This window comes from Aptenodytes patagonicus, chromosome 18 (genome assembly GCF_965638725.1).
Source record: "Aptenodytes patagonicus chromosome 18, bAptPat1.pri.cur, whole genome shotgun sequence".
NCBI classification, from domain to species: domain Eukaryota; kingdom Metazoa; phylum Chordata; class Aves; order Sphenisciformes; family Spheniscidae; genus Aptenodytes; species Aptenodytes patagonicus.
Window position 1 is genome coordinate 2,522,570 of NC_134966.1, and position 17,686 is coordinate 2,540,255.

At 56.7% G+C, this 17,686-nt stretch overlaps 1 protein-coding gene across 2 annotated transcripts; it reads left to right on the top strand.

The window, feature by feature from the left end:
• The first annotated feature begins 1,940 nt into the window (after positions 1-1,940).
• LOC143168739 (glutamine synthetase) lies at positions 1,941-8,341 on the top strand. Of its 2 annotated transcripts, XM_076355491.1 has the most exons (7): positions 1,941-1,961; positions 2,079-2,254; positions 2,826-2,987; positions 4,753-4,899; positions 5,801-5,928; positions 7,110-7,309; positions 7,594-8,341. In XM_076355491.1, the coding sequence occupies exons 2-7, from the start codon at positions 2,089-2,091 to the stop codon at positions 7,913-7,915; spliced, it is 1,125 nt and encodes a 374-aa protein (XP_076211606.1). In that variant the 5' UTR covers positions 1,941-1,961; positions 2,079-2,088; the 3' UTR covers positions 7,916-8,341. The 2 variants fall into 2 exon arrangements, with proteins under 2 accessions (XP_076211606.1, XP_076211605.1); XM_076355490.1 differs by lacking the exon at positions 1,941-1,961 and having other exon boundaries at positions 2,050-2,254.
• The last annotated feature ends 9,345 nt before the right edge of the window (positions 8,342-17,686 follow it).

Sequence of the window (17,686 nt, forward strand, 5' to 3'; positions counted from 1 at the left end):
CTCAGGGCAGCGCCTGTGGGCGATGGGGTGGGTGACGTCTGGCCTGCCCGCAGCCCGCTGCCACTGATGTCACCACCCGGGGACTAAAATTGCTAATTAAGTTTTGCTTCTCTCTCTGCCAATCTCATTTCCTGGTTCTTGTGCAATCACAGATGCTTTCAGGTTTCTTCCTGGTTGTTCATCCGCCTGCGGGACCAAAACACCTTCAGAAGTAAAACAGAGCTGGGGGTTTGGGGTCAGTGCCCGGTGAGGAGGTGTCCTGGGGGGGGCATCAACTGTGAAGGGTTTTTTTTAGCTGCCCCAGTGCAGATGTTTTACTGTTTTGCAGAAAAACATTCCTGGGGGGTGAGTCAGGCAGCTGCAAGCATGAGTCTGCCTTAAAGACCGGTGGAATGAGCAAAACCCCAAACTGCTTTGGAGCCTGGTCATGCTTTAAAGCCTTTTCTCCTCTTGTAACATTGAAAAACTGCTTAAAAACTGAGGCTGGAGGGTCGTGGTGCGCTCACCCGGCGGGGTTTGTTTGAAATCCTACCCTCCTCCCAGAAAAAAAATACCAGAGTATTTGAGATAACACCCGGCAGGTGCCGGCGCGGGCTGTTGGCGCTGTGTCTGCATTTGCGCCCGGTTCTGCGCTGGCACGATTTGGATCTGTCTGCTCTAACAAATGTGAACCCTGTAACACCGTATCTGTGGAAAACTGAAAAGGCAGAGGCCGGTTTAAGTAATCTAATTGAGATTTGGGTTCGGCTCGATAGCTGGAAATTGCTGCTATATTGAAATAATCTACGCAAATTCACACCTGTTGGCGTAGGTTTTTTAGCTGACTCCAAATCAGACCAGAGCCATTGCTGCGCGTGGATAATTTTTGTTTTTAAACGTACTTAACAACGCTGCTGGTGCTTAAAAATGTAAAATATTGTACTTTAGCTCAATAATTTATAGATGCGAGGGGCTGAGGGGGGTGATTTCTGTGTTTTCCCAGCAGCAATCCCTGCAGCCCTCAGCCTTTCCTTCCTTCAAAGCACCGGTGCCCTTTTGCTGCAGGGGGGTGGCTGTGCCCGGGAGGAAAGGGCAGCCCTGCAGCCCTGAGGGGCTGAAGCCGGGTGGGCAGGAGTCGTCCCGGGGGTGTCCAGGGCAGGGTGGGGGGGACAGGGGTGGTGTTAGGGCTGCCAGGCATCTGGTTGCCCACGTCCCCAGGGATCTGGTTGCCCGCATCCCCAGGGATCTGGTTGCCCACGTCCCCAGGGATCTGGTTGCCCGCGTCCCCAGGGATCTGGTTGCCCGCGTCCCCAGGGCCGGCCAGGCACCCCAATCCACTGCCAGGCATTGCACCTCCGCAGGGCAGGGTCCCAGCAAGGCTTTTTGGGTGCCTGGGGGGGGGCACGCCATGCCGGCTTCACCGGCTCTGCACCCCACACCCCGGAGCAGGGCTGGGGGGGCAAAACAGCCGCTCGCATGTAAGAGGGCGACCCTACAAAACCAAAGAGCCGGGAGGGAGGACACGTGCAGCAAGGGGGCAGGAGGTGGTAAATAATATTTTTAATGAGTAATACTTGTTATTTTTTAATACATAACAGGTTATTTAGCAAAGAACTTGTCATTTAGTAACAAAGTGATATTTTAACAACATGATCGTTATTGTTTTGAATGAGTAATATTACAGTAAGAAAGAAAAGTCGTACTAACCGTTTTTAATCAGTAACCCTCGGGGTGGGGGGCCAGAGCCCGGCGCTGCCGCAGCCGCCCCGGGGCGGAGCCGCCTCCGCACCGCCTCCCCGCGCGGGGCGGCCGCGGGCGCGTATAAAGCGCGGGCAGCGCGGCCGCGGGCAGCGCCGGGGCCGGTGAGCGGCGGGGCCGCGGGTTCGAGTCCCGCGGGGGGACGCTTCGCTCGGTGGCGGGGGGCGGCCGGGGCGGGGCCGCCTGTGCAGCGCCGAGCACCCGCGGGGGCGGCAGGGCGGGAGGTTGGTTGTGGCTTGTTTTTTTTGTTGTTTTGGGGGGTGGTGGGGGGTGTTGCTTTTAAAATAAAGGGAGGGAAATGGGCAGGGGGTGATGCCGCGCTCACCTGCGCGCTCTCGCAGGGCCGTCGCCATGTCGGTGTCGCACAGCTCCAGGCTGAACAAGCTGGTGCGGGAGCAGTACATGAGGCTCCCCCAGGATGGGTTGGTGCAGGTCACCTACGTCTGGATCGATGGCAGCGGTGAGGGCCTGCGCTGCAAGAGCAGGACCCTCGACAAGGAGCCCAAAAGCATCGAAGGTAACGCCGCTCTGGATGATGGTTGGTGTGGTGGAGGGCCCCAAGCATCGCCGGGGAAAAGTTCTGGGGGTGCTTTGGGTGGTGGGATTTGGCACTTGCTTTCCCTGGTTGCATGGTGCCGGTGATTCCCGCTGCAGTTGTCTCATGGGCTTATGTCAAATGGCAGAGTAAATATCCGGCCTGCGTTGCTGCGGTTTGCTTGATCCATAATCTCTGTCATTAGCGCTGGGTGGGAAGGGGAGGACGAGATCCTCGCCCCTTTCCACTGGGCCAACAGGCATGGAGACGTGTCAGCATCCGGCTGGGGTTTGGCAGAGGGAGGAGGTGAAGTGGACGGGGCTGATCCTGCCTGTGCCCCGATGGTGCTGGGCAGGGTGAACACACTGATGCTCGGGGAGCACTGCTGGGCTCCGGGGATGTGCGAGAAAACCTTTGCGGCTGTTGTCCTGCAGCACTCGGTGCCCTCTGGGCACTCCATCCCGGGTCTAAGCCACTGGCACTTGGTATGATCTGTATGAGAGAGACCTTTTCCCAATCCTGCTCCCCCCTCTGTCCCCCTCCTGCCTCACAGACGTCCCTGAGTGGAATTTCGATGGCTCCAGCACGGCGCAGGCAGAGGGCTCCAACAGCGACATGTTCCTGGTGCCTATCCGCATGTTCAGGGACCCTTTTTGCCTGGACCCCAACAAGCTGGTGCTCTGCGAAGTGCTGAAGTACAACAGGAAACCCGCAGGTGAGCACCTCCGGTGTGCCCCCCCCCAGCTCCCAAGGGTCACCCCCTTATTCTTTAGGGTGCTGTCTCTCCAAGGGGCCGCTCGCTCTGGACTGCTGGCACGGGGGAGCAGCTCGGCACTGAGCACTTGGCCCGAGGCTCCACAATTCAAGTGCTGATGACGGCGGTTGTTTGCAGGAACCTGTTGTAGCGGCTCAGGGTGAGGGGAAGAGCAGCAAGACGTAGAGCTTGCAGCACTCGCCAACTCGAGTGTGCCGAAGGTGTTACCCGGTTTTTGAGCCCGAGTGCACCCAGCCCCCGGGGCTGCGGGGTTGCAGCAGGGGAGCTGGAGCTGGAAGCGGCAGGGGGGTTTAATGCGCCGGGTTCGTGGCCGCTCTCCTCGTTGCTGGGCGGCTGTCGAAAAGGAGGGTGAAGGTGCTGGGGCGGCGCGGGCTGGCTTGGAGTGACCTTTTGCAAGCAGTCCCAGAGCGCGCCGGCGCTCGGTCTTATCGCCGCACGCAGAGGACTGCAGTCCCGGTGTCTGTCCTGTCCATCTGATAAAGCCCCAGATGGAGGAGGAGGAGCTGGTTTGCAGGGACACACGGAGGGGCTCCCAGAGGGGTTTTATTTGCCAGCAAATAACTGATTATTTGCCAGTAAAGCGGGGCCATGTCTCTGCTGGGTGAGTGGGGGGAGGGAGACGGCATCTGTGGGGTGATGCACACATCTGCCTGGGAGAGGAGAGGCTGCGGGCAGCGATGGTGAAAGACGGGGCTGGTTCCTCTTCAAACAGCGTCATGCCTTTCAGCCACGGGGGAAGTGTCTTGATTGAGATTCCTGCCCAGCAGCTCCTCCACCGGAGCAATTTGTAACGAGAGCCCCTGGCTCTGGAGCTCCTGGGGGCTGCAGCCGGGGCAGAGAGCTGAGCCCAGAGCCCTGTGACACCCTGCAGACGAGAGGGGTGCACCCTCTGGCTCTTCCCAGGGTGGGTCTCTGTGGATGTTAAAGGCTGTGTGGGCTCCAGGGAGGAACTGCCTTCACCCCTTCCCCCATCAGTGCAAGGGAGATGTCACTGCTCCCCTCCAGCCCCACGCCCTGGGCTTTGTTGTAGCTGCTCTGGGGTCTTTTATTGTGATTTAAAGGTAGAATTTGCTGCCTGTCCCTGTGACAACAGTTTTTCAGCCCTGCTGTTTCAGTCCAAACTCTCACGCCGCTTGCCTAGCACGTTGTCCCATGTCAGGATGGTTCTCTGTTATCTGTATCTTCCGGGCAAAGCCCCGGTTGCCCCGAGCACTCCTGCTACCACAAAGGGCCAAGGCAGGGCCGGCCAGCCTGGATGCTAACCAAAAACATGGAGCAGGAGAAAGATAAGGATAATTAAGCTGAGGCTGGTAGAAAGAGGGTGGGGGTGAAGTAGTGATGGGAGATGTACAGTCCCTGTTCCCAGATCTGCCGGACGCCTGTGGGACAGGGCTGGGGTATGGCTCCTGGTCTCTCGGTGTGTAAGAGGAGGATGTTCGTGGACCATGGGTGGTGGTTTGGGGAGTAGGCTAATTAAACTTCCTTGGCCTGTGGCCTGATGCTGTGGCGGTGGACTAGCTCTGCGAAGAGGAAACCGGTGAGCAGAGCGCGTCACAGGGAGGAGGGGATCCGCTCACCCGTTTCCTTAAGGCTTCTGTGGGAAGCACTTGGCAGTGGTGGAGTCTTAACCTCTGAGTGGGATGGAGCGAAGCATGGCGGGCGCCTGCCCACGGCATGGGTCTAACCCGGACCTCTCTGCTCCCAGAGACCAACCTGAGACATACGTGCAAGAAAGTCATGGACTTGGTTAAGGACAGCCACCCCTGGTTCGGGATGGAGCAGGAGTACACGCTGCTGGGCATCAACAGCCACCCCTATGGCTGGCCTGACAATGGCTTCCCCGGCCCGCAGGGTAAGTGCTCCCTCCCTTCCCCAACCCAAATGCTCCCCTCGGCTCCCACCCTGCTGCTTAGGGGGTGCTGCCCGGTGGCAGGCATCCTGTCCCCAACCTTGGGTGCAGCTTTCCCATCGTGGCTGACACTGGGCAGGAGCCGGGATGAGGTTAGGAGCTATTTGCTGAGAGTGCTGGGTGCCCCGTGGCTCACGTGAGCCGGCTGGCAGTGCCGCTCCCACCAGACCCTGGTTGCACAAACAGCTCAGCTGCATGACTTGTTTAGCAAGGGCTGGAGAACTTGGCTGGAAAAAACCTCCTCCCCATGGCTGTTCGGGAAAGGGCCAGCACATCGTGCCCTCTTACAGTGGCGAGTGAGCCCCAGTGCCTCAGCTGCCTCCTGGGAGAGGGCCAGGGGTTTCCCAACCTGACTTAATCATCCTTTTGTGGGGACCGGCCACTTTCAACATCTCCCTTCCCCCAGGCGGGAAGAAGATCTTCATCTGACCTGCTTGAATGAGGAAGAGCTGTATAAAAATGTGGCGAGTTTAATTTTCTAGCCATAAACAATGTCAGCTGTTGTTAGAACAATCTTGGATGCCTGATGTACTCAGAGGGTCATAGAGGTGCTGCGGGGCAGACCAAGCCAAGCTTTCCTTATCTCCTGGCCACCTCCCAGTTGATGCATGATAAGTCTTGTTTAACTGCCTAGATAAGGCCGGGGTTACACAGATGAATTGCTCACGCTGCTGCTCCTGGAGTAGGGGTTGGTGGCTCGATGCACCATGGAGGGCAACACCATTTAATTCCCATAAATCCTGTGCAGATGATGGCTGGTACCTGGGAGTGGTGGGATTATGCTGCAGTGCTGTTGTTGCTCCCGAAAGCTTTACTTGGGTGGTGACTCCTCTTTCCTTTCCAGGCCCCTATTACTGTGGGGTTGGAGCAGATAAGGTGTACGGGCGTGATATCGTGGAGTCCCACTACAAGGCATGTCTCTATGCGGGGGTGAAGATCTGTGGCACCAATGCAGAGGTGATGCCCTCCCAGGTACGTGTGGATGGCCCGGCGCAGCTCCTGTTTCCCTTGATGGATATGAGTTACCATGAAGCTGGAATAACCCAGCAACTCCCAGCTCCTCTGGGATGCCAAATCCAGTGACCCCTCACATCGGTTTTGTCTAGATGGGAGCAGTTGCACTGCTAGGATGAAAATGTAACTGTTTGATTTTCTCCTAACTCACCCTGGCATGCAAATGCCTGCTTTTTGGGGTAGGCAAGCAAAATCACAGCCGAACCAAACTGCAGTGAGCTCCTTGCACAGCTCAGCCTGAGCTCTGGCAGCCTGTGCGGAGTTGGGCGCTCCCCTGCGCTTTCCTTCCCCCGTGGAGCAGGGATGCAGGGGACAGCATGAGCCGGGATGGGCTGCAGGAGCAGCATGTGGAGCGACGGGTGTCTGCAACCTGCTGCTCTACCCCGGGAGCTGGGAAGCTGGGGTGGGACATGGCCTTGGGGGAGCGGCTGGGGGGGATTTGGGTTTATTTAGGAGTTAGCTGGAGGGAGACCCTGATTGCATTAGGTGGGTGGCCAGACTGACCGACGGTGATTTGGCCCTGCAGCCTGCGAATCGCTGACTCTCCCGCTGCTGATGTGACAGCGATAAGCAGGGGGCTTATCTGCAGTGCAGCTGAGGCAGGACTTTTAACGACCCTGCTGTTTGCCCTGGCTTTTTCAGGGTCCTTCTTGGCTGCTTTCTGCATCCTGGGCTCGGTCTCGGCCAGGCCATGCCAGCAGCTGTAAATGCATCACCGCCTGCTTAGTCACCGTGGGTGGCGCAACCCCGGCTCCAGCCGGGAAGGGAGCAGCCAGCAGCCCTGGGAAGGACTAACAGGCTCCTTGTTAGTCCCGTGCCCTGTTTGCAGTGTGGGTTGGGGGATCCTGCACACCAGCACCAGCCTCAAAGGCAGGCATAGTGCTTATTTACCTCCATTTTGATTAAAAACCCTCTGATTTGCTCTATTTAGTCATGAGCAGTTTATTCCCATTTTTTTGCATGCCAAAGCTGTCCTGTTGCTTAACTTGATGTTCCTCATCCTCATTGCTGATTCCCAAGGGGTAAAGCTCAGCCATACCCCAGGCTGGCTGCCCTCGCCAGGGGCGTGGCAGGGATGTGATGGCTGGGGAGGCATGAACCTGCCCGTCCTCACGAGTGCATCCACTCGCCCCTTCCAGTGGGAATTCCAGGTGGGCCCATGCGAAGGCATCGAGATGGGAGATCACCTCTGGATGGCTCGGTTCATCCTCCACCGCGTCTGCGAGGACTTTGGGGTTGTGGCTACTCTGGACCCCAAACCAATGACTGGCAACTGGAATGGCGCTGGGTGTCACACCAACTACAGCACCGAGGAGATGCGGAGAGAAGGGGGTCTTAAGTGAGTCCTGGGGGGGTGCCTGGGATGTACCCGGGAGGTTTGGGGTGTCCTTGGCCGTGTGGCAGCTCCCCGTAGTGTGTCTGTCTCTGTACCTGGGTGGCTTGCACCAGGCAGGGCTGGGGCTGTCCCAGCTCATTTTATTTTAAAAGCAACTGGTCATATGAGAGTGTCCCCTGGGCTGTCCTCGTCCCTGCACAGAAGGAGGAGGTGACAGCCTTCCTGGCCATGGGAACACCCCCCACTGGACCTACTGACAAACCCAACCCCGTTCTCCTCTCCCACAGACACATTGAAGCCGCCATCGAGAAGCTGAGCAAGCGGCACGACTACCACATCTGCGTCTACGACCCGCGGGGCGGCCGGGACAACTCCCGGCGGCTCACCGGCCACCACGAGACGTCCAACATCTTTGAGTTCTCTGCCGGTGTGGCCAACCGAGGTGCCAGCATCCGCATCCCGCGCCAGGTCGGCCAAGACGGCTATGGCTACTTTGAGGATCGGCGGCCGGCAGCCAACTGTGACCCCTACGCGGTCACCGAGGCCATCATGAGGACGACGGTGCTCAACGAGACTGGGGTGGAGACCAAGGACTATGCTGACCACTGAGGCCACGGGGTGGGTGGAGGTTATCGTTTCTACACTAGCTTCTCACGTGGGATTTGTGCCCGTGTGGTGTCCTCAGCTACAAGCTCAGACTCTTTAGGAACCTCGCTTCTGGTTTTGTGAAACGTCGCCTTAGAAGTATATATATTTTATAGTAAGAGGAAGGGGCCCAACCTATTTTCTCAACCACTTTTTTTCTGGTTCCTGGTTTTAGGTTGTATGTGGGGAGGTTTTTGTTTTTTTTTTTTTTAAAACTTGGATTGAATTTTTTTCTGATGGACTTTTCACTGTGATGTACATAGTTCCCTACGTGGAAGCTGCAGCTGCTGCTGTTTGCAACTGGCGAGGGCGGGTGCTTTTTTTCCGTATCTCTGTTGCAAGGAAATGATAATAAATAGTTTTCCTGGCTGCGTGGCAGCCGGGTTATTCTGCGGCGGGTGCATTTTTCTGTAGCTCCTAGAGCTCCATGGAGGATTTGATTTGGGTCTTGCTGATGAGTTGCAGCCACTGAGCAGCCTGCACCAGCCCTGGGCAGGATCCTTGAGGCAGATGCCTGGAGCTGCCTTGCCCCATTTGCCGGCGGCCGAAAGGCCATCTCCCTCCATCGTGATCCCCCGAAAGGCAAACAGAGCAACGCAGCCTGAGCAAACAGCGGCCGGGGCAGCAGCTGGCGGGCATTTACACAGGGTGTGTGTCGCTGAGTCAGCAAAGCCAGCACGGCGCTGGGCACAGCAAGTGCTAGCCCTCCCCTCTGGGGACGCCTTTGGGTGAGGGAGGGGAGCCTGGGGACATCCCCCTGCTGCACCCCAAGGGTGATGCTCTGCTGAACCACAGGGACACAGTGCAGCTCCTCGGGTTGGAGTCTTTTTACAAGGGGGGGGTCATAGATTTTATTCATGGAGCAAAACCCCCAGGTGGGAACATTTCCATGTAGGTGGGGTGTCAACAGCATTTCTAACTGCCAGACCCTTGGGGTCCCTCCATGCTGCGACTGTGGGGAGGGGTCAGATGCAAGCACAGGGGACGGCTCTCTGGTCCCGGGGACACCTTGAACAGGCAGGTCAGGTCCCTGGGACAGACCTGCAGGATGTGACCCAGTCACCAATGGGGGGGGTCACCTGTAGGCGAGGGGAAGCAGCAGCATGAACAGACTGGGGACATCATGTCCACTCTGGTGCAGTCATGGGGATTTTGAAACTGGTTTTATGTTTATCTTTGAATCCGAAGCAGGTCACAAGCCAAAATGGAGGACCCCGAGTCCCTCCTTCAGGTCGTGGCACTGCCAGCAGAGCAGGGAGTGAGGGCAGCAGCAGCCGGGGAGGTGGCTGTGCCCCGGACCACAAGCAGCCAGGAGCCCTCGGTGTCTCTGAGCTGTTCAAGAATAAATGTAATCCGGTCCCCACCCTATGAAGGACAAATTTTCCTTCCAGAAATTGCTGTTCAGGATGTTTAACGTTTTTCATCAAAACCACGACCCTGTATTGTTTTCCTCTCATTTCTATGATGTCTTTAATGGGTAATTTGAGCACTGGGACAGTGACTGCTGGATGCAGCTGGAAAATCAATAAAGAACTAAATCTGGAGCAGGAAGACTAATGTTTGTTTCCCTGACTGTACCAGTGGCTTAAAGTACTTCAGCTTTCATCACGCTTTGCTGTACAGCCCTTGCTAAATTTGGGGAATCGTGTGAATCCGCATTGCCAACATGAAAACATCTTTGGCCAGACACAGCACCGTGGTTACATCCAAGCACTTTGTACCTGTTCCTGGGTCTCACCCGGTGATTCCCCTCTGAGAGAGGACCCTCCTCTTCCGTGGAGGACAGTGAAGCTCCACGGGAGATCCAGGGACTCACCCAAAGCCACAGCCGGGGCTTTTCCCTGAGCTGGGATCAGCCCTGGCCACCATTCGCTGGGGACGCTGCCTGCTGGTCCCCACGCAGCTGGAGCTGCTGCGTGCTTGGATACTTTCATGCTATCCTTTGCCAAAACACAGATCTTCTTGCTTGTACTTTTTGAGGCCAAAATGGGCCAGAAACCATATGTCAGGATTTTTTTTCCTAAAGCAGGAGTGATTCCCACCCACAGGGCCTGCAGCACAGGGGAAACAAGGACACCGGCAAGTTCCCACAAGAGCTTTTCTTAGAATTTTGGTGTGCCTGCTTGTGTCGAAGGTGGGTTGTTGGGTTCAGCCAACGGAGCAGGCGCTGGGGATGGATGGAGCCAGCCCTCGGGTCGGGGCTTGAGGCCACGGGGAGGGGGTCAGCGTCCCTGTCCCCATCCAAGGGTTGGACAGTGCTGGGAGGAGATGCACCCAGCATTGCCCAGTGCTCCGGGCCGGATGGCGATGGATGGAAGCGGTGCCGGGACCCCAGGTGGAATCCACCACGGAACCGGGCTGCTGGGGGTGCGGGCTGCTGCAATCTGGGTAATCGTTACCCAGGGTTTTCCCAACGGAGCACCCCAAGGAGACTGTGCCGGGGTGGGGGGGATGATCCACCGCGGCCCCCCGCTGGGGCTCCCGGCTGGGGCCGGGCCGCGTCCTGCGCAGCCTGCGGGGGCGGCAGATCCTGGGGCTGGGGAGCAGGAGGGTTATTTGGGGTCTGGAAGCTCTTCTTGGGGGTTTGCTGCCCTCCGCAGGCGCAGGCGCAAATAACACGGAGCAGCGCTCGCCGCCAGCCCGGCAGCGGGGGGGGGGGGGGGGGGGCTCGGGCCGGGCCGGCTCTGCAGCCCCGGGGCTTTGCCCTGCTGCCCCCGGGGCTTTGCCCTGCTGCCCCCGGGGTTTTGCTGGGAGAGTGCGGAGGAGCTGGTTGACAAAAGAGCGTCGGGTGGGCGATGCCAGGAAGCTCTTCAACGCAAGCTCCTTTTTTTTAGGCTCTGACCGTGCCCCTGGGACCACCCTACACCCTCACCCGCTGGGCAGACAGACCCGCCTTTACCAAATCTTGCATTTCCACACGAGCCCTCACAGATAGTGGCAAATAAATACCCCCTTGGGCTCTTTCCCGTACCCATCCCACCCTTCGGCTGGAGGCACGGAGCTGGGTGCTGCTGAGGGACAGTTGTCCCCGGGGCTGCAACCCAGCAGACGGACGAGTGGCTCCGGCAGACAGCTCCGGTGGGCTGCCAAGCTGGGACACACGAGGACCAGGCGGCCACCGTGGTCCCTTCCTTTGCCTCCCACCACTGAGAACCCCGCAAAGGCACTGCAGAGCAGGACACCCAGGGCAGGCGAGCATTGTGACCACCCTGTGATAGGGAACGACAGCGTGGGGGCTTGCAGGTTTCTCCGTCTTCAGATCTCTTTTTATCACTATAAATTCCATTACTTTGAATTCAGTCAAGGCCTTCAGGACTTTTTTTTTCCAAGCTGGTTATAAAAATGACATTAGAATTACAATTCTGATGCTAACAATAGCATTACTTAAAGCCTCTGGTCAGAAGTGGGGAGCTCTGGGTAGAATAAAGACCTAAACTAAAACGTCAATAATAACTTCTTTTTTCCCCTCCCTGTCTTCCAGCCTGCACAATCTGCTTGGGTCTCTCTATCTTAATGAGCATTAAAATTATTTCAAATTAGAGCTGCAGAAAATTGAATTTTTTCCCTCAGAAGCTTAGTCTGGCCTTTAAAGGCCAGCGATAATATTTTGGTTTTGTATAGGAGCATCTTTGATCTTGAAGGCTCTCAGCTCGTAGAGAGACACGGCTCATTAACAGCAATTCGCTGCTGTTGAAATGCAGCTGCAACTGGAGGGGGACAGGCATCACGCAGGGGCACCTGATGTGCCAGGAGAAGAATTAGGGAGAGGTTTGGTCAGGGGGTGTTTGGTCCTGGTGCCCCACTAGCCCTGCGCGGCTCTCCCGGACCAAGCCTTGCTCCCAGGGAGCCCGGCTGGCAGGTAGGTGGTCAACCTCCACCAGTCTGCTGCTGGGTTTGCAGCCAGCCGCTTTCAGCTCGGTTTGGTCCCTAAAAGTATGGGATGAAAGAGCCCCAGCAGCCCAACCTTAGCTCCAGGTGGGCTGTTTGGGGAGTATCCGGGGACACCCCGGCTGACAGCAGCGTCTTGCTGAGAGGGTGATGCAGCCCAGAACCTGGCAATGCACGATGGGTTTTCTCATGTATGTGATCAACCCACATGGCATTGCCGCTGGTAAAAACCCTCTCCAAATCCGAGCGTGGGGCTCAGTCACGGGTGCTCTGCGGGGAAGGGGTCATGCAGGCTGCCGGAGGCCTGCCGCTCGCTCACTGCTGGGAAGATACAGCAATTAGACTTTCCAGGAAAGCTCGTTACCATGGCAGGGCACAGGGAGCAGACAGTCATTTACCTCATCCACAAAACAAGGAGGATTTAGTCGGGGGTGGGGGGGTGGGGGGTGTTAGATGGGCCCAGCAGTTGCAATTACACCTCCCGCCTGCTTTGCATCTGGATGATGCAACGCAGCGCAATCCTGAGCAACACGATGCCCTGTGGCAGCACCCACAGTTTGGGGGGTTGTTTGTAGGGGCACTGGAGACAGATGACTTCATGGTGAGTGGTTGGGGTGTAAGTTGGGGCTTGCACCTGGGTGTAAGAGGAGCCAGCGGGTCTGCCCTCCTCCTTCTGGGAGAGAAGGCAGCAGAGGCTGTAACCGTGCAAAGCAGATCAGCCCCATGTCCCCATCAGCCCCCACAGGGCTGGACCATCCCTGCTCGTCTCAGCCACGCTGGGACGGGCAGAGAGCCCCCGGTCCCCTGGCAAGGACAAGGCAGGTTCTGCCTTGGTGCTCCCTGCTGCAGCGGGCACTGCTGCTTTGCACGGACACGACTTTTTCATAGAGCAGTGCCGTGAAGCCCACAGCAGCGGTTTGATGGTTGGCTTGAGAAAGGTCTGCAAAGAATCCAGCTCCCCCAGGTGTCCCTAGAGCAGCCTCCGCAAACAAGTCCTTAATGACCTGCAGCAGCCACCTTTGCTGACCCCAGCACCCCTCCTGAGCACCCAGTCCTAGTGATTCGTGAGCAGGGCCAGATAAGCTATCAAAAGCACCCTATGAGCTGCAGGCTGGGGGCTGCATGGGAACTGGGTGGGGGGCAGGAGCTGCACAGGGTGTCAGGGCACTAACAGGCTTTAATGGCCCTGACCAGCCTCACCTGGGGCCCCAGCCCACGGGCCCTGGGGGCCCATTTAAGCTCTGCCAGGGCCATCAGTCCTTGCCTGAGTTGTATTGAGGAGCGTTGGGTTCTAGTGTTGGTCATCCAGACCTTGACCCATGGACTGATTTCTCAGCTTGACCTGTCTTATTACTGTAGATCTGCCAGAAGATCAGCAGGCTGTGTCTCATCCTCATTACCCTCACTGAGCCTGATTCTGAACTGCAGGTTGATTTTTCTGGCTTGATTTTAGATCTGCCTCATTGTGGGGAACTTTCCTGATGGTCAGGACTCCTGGTTGAACACTTGTACCGTGTCTGGACCTGCCATGCTTGGGAGCAGAGGGATGGGGCCCTTGCTGGCGAGATTCTGCCCTGTAGCCGTGGTGTCCCTCCTGGCTTCCTGGAGCTTTGAGAGCCCCTGGCCCTTGCTGTGCCCTGATGGCTGTGGTGGGGGGGTGACAGGAGAAAACAGTGTTGGGAGAGGAGGGCTGTGGGGGACTATGGGGTATAGGTGTTACAGGGCAGTGTCTGCTGGGATGGGGTAGGACAATCTCCTCTGTGGTGCCCCTTGCAGTGCTTGCCAAAGCTGCTTCGGTGCAAGGTCCTTGGAGGCTGGTGGTACCCACAATTGGGGTGCCTAGTGTAGAGGAGGAAGGTGACACGTTAAGCTGTGCAGGAGTGGTTGAGCTGTGAAGCTGCAGCTGATTTCTCAGACACTGCTGGTGGGGGGATGCGGACTTTGCACTTGTGGGTGCAGGACCAGATTCCTCACCGTTACCTGTCTCTGTTGTGCTGCTTTTTGAAATGTCACCGCGCATCTTTTTGGTTAAAGGCTGCTAGGATGTCGCCTTGGCATTTGCCAGGCTTCAGAGAGAGGGACAATAGCCTTAAATTTCCTCTGGCTGCCCTTGGGGTGGGAGGGCGTGTGCCCCACATTGCCACAGTGACAGTCCCTGCAGTGCTGTGTTGCGACACTGAGATGGCCGTGTTTCCAGCACAGGTTCAGCTCCCCATGGTGATACCTTGTGCACAGGCACCCGTGTGAGGAGCTGGGAAACCACAAAACTGGACCCCACAGGGTGCTCACACCACAGAAATCCCCTGACCTTGCATGGGGACAGCCAGTGGCAAACTGGGCCTGGGGAATTCAATTTCTTCTTCAATCCTTACTTCCTGCAGCTGCTGAGAAGCGATGCTGATGATGGGCTGCCATGAGTACTGGGTATTTTTCATCCACCATGGGGGTACTGGTGGATGAAAAGCTGGACATGAGCCGGCAATGTGCGCTCCCAGCCCAGAAGGCCAGTCGTATCCTGGGCGGCATCACAAGAAGCGTGGCCAGCAGGTCGAGGGAGGGGATTCTGCCCCCCTGCTCTGCTCTGGTGAGACCCCCCCTGGAGCACTGCCTCCAGCTCTGGAGCCCTCAGCACAGGAAAGACACGGACCTGTTGGCGCGGGTCCAGAGGAGGGACATGAAAATGCTCAGGGGGATGGAACACCTCTCCTGTGAAGAAAGGCTGAGAGAGGTGGGGTTGTTCAGCCTGGAGAAGAGAAGGCTTCGGGGAGACCTTCTTGCAGCCTATCAGTACTTAAAGGGGGCTGATAAAAAAGATGGCGGCAAACTTTTTAGCGGGGCCTGTTGCGACAGGACAAGGGGGAATGGCTTTAAACTGAAGGGGGGTCGATTTAGACTAGATATAAGGACGAAATTTTTTACGCTGAGGGTGGTGAAGCACTGGCCCAGGTTGCCCAGAGAGGTGGTGGATGCCCCATCCCTGGCAACATTCAGGGTCAGGTTGGACGGGGCTCTGAGCAGCCTGATCTACTTGCAGATGCCCCTGCCCACGGCAGGGGGGTTGGACTAGGTGACCTTTAAAGATCCCCTCCAACCCAAACTGTTCTATGATTCTATGAGCAGGAACGTATCTGCAGAGGACGATAGATGCAATTGCTGTAATTTCTTTCTCTTTTACAAGCCCATTTCGTTTAAGCTCTTTGCAGCTCATGCAGGTGTTTGGGTTGCAGCTGGGAAGGCAATCGGTGAAACTACAACAGCAGAGCTTGCTAAGAGAAGGAGGGACAGGTTGAACTGTAGCTGTACTGTAGTCAGGCAGGTGTCTGTTGGAAAGATGATTCAAACCCAAATCAAGTGATTTATTCTGGTGCCACGCTAGCCTGATAACTGTGATAACACAATCAAATGCATTTGCTTGGCCTTGATTCACATTGCAGTAGGTGTTTGCGCTGGCTTAGCTATTCTAGTGGCTGAAATGTCAATGTATGGCAGGTTTTAGGAGGACTCAAAAAAAAAAAAAATAGCTGTAGGTAGGGCTGGGCTTGGAATATTTGCTCATGGGAGGAGCGTGCAAAGGTGATGGGTGCTGTTGGGAAACAGAGCTGCTAGTGAAAGAACTGGGTTTGCCCTATACCCTCTCAAGTTCACAGGGAAGATAGGGGAAATACAACCGTGATGTTGTAGTTCAGGGAAAGTAAAAGAAGTTGTGACAGATTTGGCAGCAGCTGATCTGTAAGGCAAACTCCAGCCTCAAGAAGAGTAGTGAAGCAAGAAGAGTGGTGAAGTAAGATAAATCTGGGGAGATTTGGCTAGGGTGACTCTGTCTTCTCTGTGGGACTTAATCCAGGACGTGGACCCACACTGTGCCTGGGATGTTTCCACCTCACCCACATGTTCACAAGGAACTGAAGCATGCTGTTATCAGTCATCCTGGCTGTATTAAATCAGGCCTATCATGTCTTTTCCCTCCTTGTCCTCAGACAAGGGTCCCATGGCTTGTTACACCATCTCTTTAGTGCCTAGCATGTCCTTCTCCCATCTCCCCATTTGGGGAAGGGACAGGCCATCAGGTCTTGCGTGTAGCTCACTGTCAGTTTGCCCTGAGCTGCCTTTCTGTGCTGACTAGCTGTGCTATTGTAACACACTGATCTGCTCTTGGCTTTCAGTTTAATGGGTGAAACTCTTAGATCCCCGTGTGTGGCTCTCCAAGATGTGTGCTCTGCCCTCCTGGCTGCACCCGCTGGATGTTTCTCTGCCTCTTTCCTGCCAGGCTGCACCCTTGTACCTCCCCTGGGTGCTGGAGGCTCTTGCCACTGCCTCTGATGTGCTGCTTGCCTCAGCCCCTTTAGGACCCTGTGCCAGGACAGGTCCCTGGGGTGGCACAGTGGCTTCAGCTCACACTGTCCCAGTGGGTAAACTGGGTGACTGTAGCTTGGCAGGTTTCCCCCACAGAGGCAGCGTGGGGGGAGCGGACATGGACATGTAGAAGATCAGCATGCTCAGCTCCCACCAGCGTGAGAGGTGTGGAGGTGGACAGAGCAGCGAGCAGGTACTGACAGCTTTTTGCCTTCACTTACCCCATGGTGGCAGGTGCTGGCTGCTTCCCCAGGGCAGTTTGGCACCCAGGCCCAGCCCTGGGCCACACCAAAATCACGTGTATTCTTTTTTCTGTCACCACTCTGCACCCCCAATGGATCTGTGTCGGTGGGCTGGGCAGTTATCCTCTGTGCTGAGAGCTGGGGGTTGCTGGCAGGAGCAGTGTCCGAGGAGCTGCTCCTAGAACCTGTCACGAGCTGCTCTGTCCTCTGCTTGCGTCCTCCTGGGGACAGTGGGTTTGATTTTGCTAACGGGCCCAATACAAGGGCCACAAAGCAACTGGCTGCACAAGCATCATTGTTGCCTCTTCACTCGGTGAAAATGGGTTGTAGACCCACCTTCAACCACTTTACTTGCCACCAGCTCGGCTGGCAGTGTCAGGGGCTGGTAGGAGATGTCCAGCACATGGGCAGAGCCTCCATCAGCTCCTTGCGTGAGCAGCACCGTGCCGACGCGTGGCTGGGGCAGACAGTGCTCATGTTGTGGCAGTGGAGGACTCTTTAATGATGCCTCCTGCTCCGGCCAAGGCAGGTTTGTCAGATGTGACTCACCTGCCGCGTGACAACCAGTGACGTCTGAGTTTTGCATATTAGCTCATGGAAACCCAAATCAACAATGACTGTGGAAAGGGAAATATCTGAGGAGGGACAGTCCTGGAACAGCCCCGCTGTGGGCAGGGGGTATGAGCTGGGATGAGCAGGGGTAGGAACAGCAAGGTGTGGTGGTGGGGGACACCCATGCCCCCCTGCTTTTCCACCCAGCATCCGCCCCTGATGCAGCCAGCCAGCAAACTCTTTTGGAAAGCATTACTTCACAAAGAAAAATGTTCAGTGGCTGATGGTGCCCTCAGGCAGAATGCTGCTCTAGCAGCAGCTTGGGCTGAAAGATTAACTCCTTCCCCTGCACGCCTGGGTCTGGGTGGCTTTCGGGTCCACCCCATGGGGTGTCCTTGGGGTCAGCACTGCTGGTGTGCCATCCTGTCCCTTACCCAGGCCCTGGGTGATGGGGAAAGGGCTCTGCTAGCCTTATGCTATGGAGGTGGGTTTTTGTTCAGAAGGGGACCCTGAGCTGTGTTGGGCTGCTCACTCCACTGGAGCCGCTTGCAGCAGTGGCAGGGGTGTGTGGGGTATGGTGTGTTGTCAGTGTCACCCTGAGCCTTGGTCCTCCAGATGCATCTGCCCCTGCACCAAGCCATGGTTTGGCTCAGACATGCCACTCCAGCATGCGTGAAGAGGGTTGCTCTCTGTTCCTGCG

Coding starts and splice junctions, on each gene's coding strand:
- LOC143168739 (XM_076355490.1), top strand. CDS start 2,050: ATGCCGCGCTCACCTGCGCGCTCTCGCAGGGCCGTCGCCATGTCGGTG. Junction 4,900..5,800: donor TGGCTTCCCCGGCCCGCAGG/GTAAGTGCTCCC, acceptor TTTCCTTTCCAG/GCCCCTATTACTGTGGGGTT. Junction 7,310..7,593: donor CGGAGAGAAGGGGGTCTTAA/GTGAGTCCTGGG, acceptor CCTCTCCCACAG/ACACATTGAAGCCGCCATCG.